This window comes from Aethalodelphis obliquidens, unplaced genomic scaffold (assembly GCF_003676395.1).
Source record: "Aethalodelphis obliquidens isolate GAN/ISIS:26980383/991018 unplaced genomic scaffold, ASM367639v1 scaffold44, whole genome shotgun sequence".
In the NCBI taxonomy this organism is placed as follows: domain Eukaryota; kingdom Metazoa; phylum Chordata; class Mammalia; order Artiodactyla; family Delphinidae; genus Aethalodelphis; species Aethalodelphis obliquidens.
The window spans coordinates 15,741,358-15,747,357 of record NW_020837988.1 but is presented as its reverse complement, the minus strand read 5'-3'; the positions used below and the strand labels follow the sequence as shown (position 1 = coordinate 15,747,357).

General features: G+C 36.9%; 1 protein-coding gene across 1 annotated transcript in view; it reads left to right on the top strand.

Annotated features, from left to right (window-relative positions):
• Positions 1 to 557: 557 nt before the first annotated feature.
• Positions 558 to 6,000, top strand: part of EFCAB3 (EF-hand calcium binding domain 3) — a 46,956-nt gene continuing 41,513 nt past the window's right edge. Inside the window, exons 1-6 of the mRNA XM_027081294.1 lie at positions 558 to 613; positions 1,076 to 1,180; positions 2,830 to 2,881; positions 3,480 to 3,582; positions 4,096 to 4,149; positions 5,503 to 5,607. Coding sequence (XP_026937095.1) covers positions 5,586 to 5,607 — 22 coding nt within the window. The 5' untranslated portion in view covers positions 558 to 613; positions 1,076 to 1,180; positions 2,830 to 2,881; ... (1 more) ...; positions 4,096 to 4,149; positions 5,503 to 5,585. The remainder of the gene's footprint in view (positions 614 to 1,075; positions 1,181 to 2,829; positions 2,882 to 3,479; positions 3,583 to 4,095; positions 4,150 to 5,502; positions 5,608 to 6,000) is intronic.

Genomic DNA, 6,000 nt, shown 5'->3' with positions numbered 1-6,000 from the left:
TGTCAACTCTGCAGACACTCCTACCACAGAATGGCGGACTCTGGGGACAGATAGCACCTGTGGGGTTGGGTTAGGCTGGTAGGTGTCCCTTGTTCTCTGTCTGTTGAATTTCACCTCCGTTTATGAAAAGATTTTGTTTAGAAAACAATTTTTTTTCTCATTTCAGTATTATTTTGTGTTACTGTTTGGGTTGATATCTATCTTTAATATCACCACTTTATAGGATCTACCATTAGATATAAACATATACTTATGGGAATACCTCATGGGCCTAGAGCATAGGCAAGGAAAAAAGAAAAAGGCAAAGGAGTCAAAGTGCAGTTAAAGAAGAGAAGAATGAGAAGAAAGATGTGTGTGAGTGTGAGTGTGTAGCCTGCATCAGCTACTGCCAGGTGTTCCAAATAGAGGCTAGATTGACCACATTGAGAACAGTCCTTACCTTTTGTTATAATTTGAAGGTGAGATACAATAAATTTCTAGGTGAATTGTATAAAATGTCTCATAAAATGATAGTTTCTTATCCTTTTTCTTTTGACTTGAATTTTACCATATCTTCCAGGAGATGGAAAGGTATATAAGAAAAGATTGCTGGATAGCGTGAAGCCTCTCAAAGGTAAGAATCATGAGAACAGCACCTAAAATTTATTGTAGGTGCTTTGCATTTGCTTTTTAAAATTTCTGATTAGAATCTTGCTACTTCAATATTCTACTGGTTTACTGATACTGAATTTATGCCTTGTAACCTACTGTTCTTCTTTGGGTATAACTACATTTGAAGAAGTCATTGTTAGTAATATGTAGCAAGTTTAAAATTTTGATTTCATTTAGGTTGATTATCTTTATCACAATTCATCATACTTGTCTAATTCTTTTTCATCCATGATTACTTCAGTTAAAAGCTACAGTACAGTGTTGAGAGAGCATTTTCTCTTCTTGACTGCAACACTAACTCTCTGGGTTCACTTAAATGGCCACTGTTTCCCTCTTCGTTTAGGGTGAATGCATACTCAAAGATAGCATCTTCCACTTCTTGGACCTGCTTGTATTTCTTATGTATATCCTCTTCTTTCCTAAGGGAAAAAAGTCAGTGTCAATAACCTAGACACGCTAATGGAGAACATGGAAATTCAGCTTGAGAAAGAGGACTATGAAGACTTACTGACCCATCTGCCAGCTGATGGTAGGTATTTCAGATACCACTGTACCTAGGGGGGATCTTAGGTTTCTACGTGAAACCTAAGAAAGTACACTTCTTTTTTAATCTCTTTGAAAAACTTATGAAATATTTCAAACATATATAAAATAGAGGACAATATAGCAAACACTGGCTAGAGTTAAAAAGTATTATCATTTTGCCATATTTACTTCATACATCTTCCTTCCCTCCTTCTCTCCCTCCCATGTATACCTTTTTTTTAATAAGATAAGGTTTCATTAATGACCCAATAAGACCAATTAAGCTTGATAAAAATGTCAAAGAGGCAAAGTTAGGATAATTCATTAGGAAGAAATTACTAAGGGATGAGCCCCAGTCTAAGATTTCCTTATTGGATTCAAATGCAGATCCAGTGGCTTTGAATAAAAACCTGATGAAAAATAAGCTTCCATCAGAAAGCCAGACAGCACATCTTTCAGCAGAGCCCAGTATATGCCAATCAAAGTGAACCATCTTTTGTGCTACTCTTACCTGTATCTGGCCTTAATGTAGAAAACAGTTTTGGCCTAGCCTGTAGTTTAAAACTTCACTCTCCCTGGGTTTAATAATGCTGGGAATCATGGTCCCCACATATTAGCTAGGGGTCCTCAAAATGCTTCCTACAGGAAAAGATATTGTTACCAATAAAGTATTTTTAGAATCCTTGATTCAAAAACAAAGACAGAATAATTTTTTCTAATCCAACAGTGTGACTGTTTCTGTACCACTGAAATTCATTCATTTAGCTAGCACAAACTGTATGCAGAACACTGAACTACAGAGTGGAAAAGTTATACCTGGTAGGATAAAGAAAAATAAGGCATGATCCCTGCTCTCAAATAGCTTACAGTCCTGGGGAGTGGCAGTGGGGAACATAAGCAAAATTTAGAGAGTGGGAAGATAGCATACTGTTAAGGTTTGAGGGTCAGATGCTTATGTAAATAAATGACTTTCAAATTCTATCTTGTCTATTGAAATATGTTCCCATTATTGGGTGTGAAGAAAGGGAGAGGCCTATTAGAAGGCACTGCTTTTAAACTTGCTTCATCTTTACTTTAAGGGTCAGTTGATACTATACAGAAAGTGATATTAATTAAGTGGATGCTCACTTTAAATAACATTTTTTTAATTAATTAATTTATTTACTTATTTATTTGGGGCTGTGTTGGGTCTTCATTTCTGTGCGAGGGCTTTCTCTAGTTGTGGCAAGCGGGGGCCACTCTTCATCGCGGTGCGCGGGCCTCTCACTATCGCGGCCTCTCTTGTTGCTGAGCACAGGCTCCAGACGCGCAGGCTCAGTAGTTGTGGCTCACGGGCTTAGTTGCTCCGCGGCATGTGGGATCCTCCCAGACCAGGGCTCGAACCCGTGTCCCCTGCATTAGCAGGCAGATTCTCAATCACTGCGCCACCAGGGAAGCCCCCTTTAAATAACATTTTGATCTTCTTTCCTGTTTCTTGCTTATTTTGAGTTAAAAGAGTTACTAAAGAAAATCATGAAAAATAGCTGAATTCCAACACTTTATATTACAACTTAAATGTTTCATATCATTTTTCTCTTTACAACTTAAATGTTTCATATCATTTTTCTCTAAGTCTAATAATTTTTTCTGTGCCTGAATTGTCTTTTCTTACAGAGAATAAAATGGTTGATTTGGATGTAGATGGATGATGCAAAAGCTTTCACAGGTGAGTAAGAAGCTGTGGTGAAAGGGAATTCATTATTAACTAAGGCCTTAATGCTTTTTTTTAAAGATGTTTTTAAATGGTAGTTTTCTGTTTGGGCTATTACTAACATGCTAAGTTGACTCCCTCCAAATATAATGGTTAAATGTTTGTTTTATAATCTTACTGTTTGATTTGGGATTTTTCCTGAATGGACCTATATTCTGTGGAGTTTTTACCAATGATGTTTTCCACTTCACCATTGTTTAAACAACCAAAATATAGGTCAACACTGTCCAATCGCAAGGTGAAGTTTTTGTGGGGTAGCTAGGAAATACTATTACTGTGTCAGAAGACCCAATAGTTCAGGAAAGTTAATGGCATTTGACTTGTATCTGGAATTATATAAGCTCTTCTTTTGCTTGAATTAAAAGTATGAATTCTATTTCTGACTCAATCTACCCACCCACATGTCCTTTTAGTCTACATAGTTTAACAGGTTTCATTGTCAGTTTGCTCTTCTAATTAAAGATGATGCCACATAGGTAATCTTTTTCATAATTTGAAATAATTATTCCATTCCTAAAATTATTACATGTTAACAATTCCCATTTTTCCAAAGGAGAGAAAGTTAATGTCAGTAATCTGGACAATGCGCTGAGGACAGTGGGGCTCGTGCTCACTGCTGAGGGGCATGAGGAGCTGCTGAAAACGGCCAATTCACGGTGAGGATTTAGCACATTCTTTGAAGCTTGGAGTCATGGGCTTGTGTGTGAAAACTGATGAAATTATATATGTGTATATCCAATAAATCCTATTTGGAAAACACAGTTCTCACACAAGAAGAAACTCTGTTCTTGTTGCTTACATTTTTGTACTGAAAACTGACATCTTTCACTGATCTCCCACCATAAAGGCTAAATTATCCTGTGGGAGCACTGCCTAACCTAAATCATGGCCAAGGCAAAAAGGGAAACCAAGGGAGTAACAGAAGTAAGGAAAAAGGAAGAAACAAGAAAATAAAACTATTTTAAATTCAACCAATAGGTGGATCTATATCAGTGAAAGCTTTCTTCAGCTTTGGTTTCATTCTTACTTGAGGGTAAAATAGAATAACTTCTAACAAATCTGAAGGGGTTTTTTTCCACTGAAATTATGGATGTTATGTTGTCTTTGTGCTGTCTTTGTTAACCTTGCCATCATTTAACCTTTATTCTTTATTGTATCTTACATTACAGCTGATGGAAAAATATATAAGAATAGATTGCTAAAAGGTGTGAAAGCCCTCAAAGGTGAGTGAAAAGCATGGTGAAAGAGCAAGTAGAAGATAAAATCCTTAGCATTTTCTTTTAAATATTCCAAGTTTGCTTCCTGCCAATTTATTGATCCATTGTTATGACTCCTAACCTATCATCCTTCTTTGGGTACATTGGCCTTTAGAATATAAGTTAGGGACTTCCCTGGTGACTCAGTGATTAAGAATCACCTGCTGATGCAGGGGACACAAGTTCAATCCCTGGTCCGGGAAGATCCCACGTGCCACGGAGCAACTAAGCCGTGCGCCACAACTACTGAGCCTGTGCTCTAGAGCCCACGAGGCACAACTACTGAAGCCCACGTGCCACAGCTGCTGAACCCCGTGGGCCTGGAGCCCATGCTCTGCAACAGCAGAAGCCACTGCATGAGAAGCCCGCACACTGCAACAAAGAGTAGCCTGCATGCAGCAACAAAGACCCAACGCAGCCAAAAATTAATTAATTAATTTTAAAAAATCAATTAGAATATAAGTTAAAGTATATGACCATAGGAAGTTTCTAACACTGTTTTCTGGCTAGAACTGTATAAATTGGTGGTTATTTTAATCATGAATCATTAGAGTTACCTATTCCTCTCTAATGACCTCTCATGGAAAACTGAAACAGAGTCTCCTGGATAGACATTAAGGAAAATATCCTATTTTCACTTTCTATACTAATTCTATATAGACAATTATATTTTTAATTTTAATTAGAAAAAAATATTTTAAAACACAAAATACTATAAGAAACTTATCTGATTCTACCACTTACAAAAACTGATATAAAGAAGTAAAAGTCAAGTCATGAGGATGTGATGTACAGCATGGTGAATATGGTGAATAATACCTTATTTTATATTTAAAAGCTGGTAAGAAGGTAGATCTTAAAAGTTCTCACCACAAGAATAAAAACGTGTAACTATGTGTGGTGATGGAGGTTAACTGTGTGTGGTGATCATTTTGCAATATATACAAATAATGAATAATTACATTGTACACCTGAAATTAATGTTATATGTCAATTATATCTCAATTTTTTAAAAAAGTGAAAGTCCCCTACTTCCCACTGATCTAATCCCCCCCATAAAGATAAATACTGTTTACTGTTTACCTTTGTCTCAATGGTTATATTTCTCAATTTTTTCCTACTTTCAATAGACAAATTAGACTAGGGACATATATATATGTTATAGTTTCTCTGTGCCCTTGTGCTTTAACCCTCCAGTGGGGGTTTTTGATGCATGATCATGACTGGCATCTTTCACTCTTAAGCATCAGTACTCTTGTTCTTCTTTTTTTTTTTTTTTTCCAGTACTCTTGTTCTTATTCCATGCCCTTCTTTCCTAAGGACCAAGGGTCAAAATCAAAAAACTGGACTCCTTTGTGGAAAACGTGGAAATTAGACTCAAGGATGAGGAATTTGAGGAACTAATGACCCAACTGTCAGCTGATGGTGAGTGTCACAGACATCATTATGCTCTTCAGAGAAACATTAAGCCCTTCTATTGGAACTGCTGAAAGCAGCCTTTTTAGTAGCATAATGAAGTAAATGTAAATAGAAAGACTTAATCCTGACTCATGAAGAAATATTATCTCCAAAAACACTTTTAAAAAGATATGTTGGAAAAAAAAAAAAAAAAGATATGTTGGTGGACTTCCCTGGTGGTCCAGCAGTTAAGACTCTGTGCTCCCAATGCAGCGGGCCTGGGTTTGATCCCTGGTGAGGGAACTAGATCCCACATGCTGCAACTAAGAGTTCACATGCCACAACTAAGAGTTTGCATGCCACAACTAAAGATCCTGCATGCCACAACGAAGATCCCACATGTGGCAATGAAGATCCCCC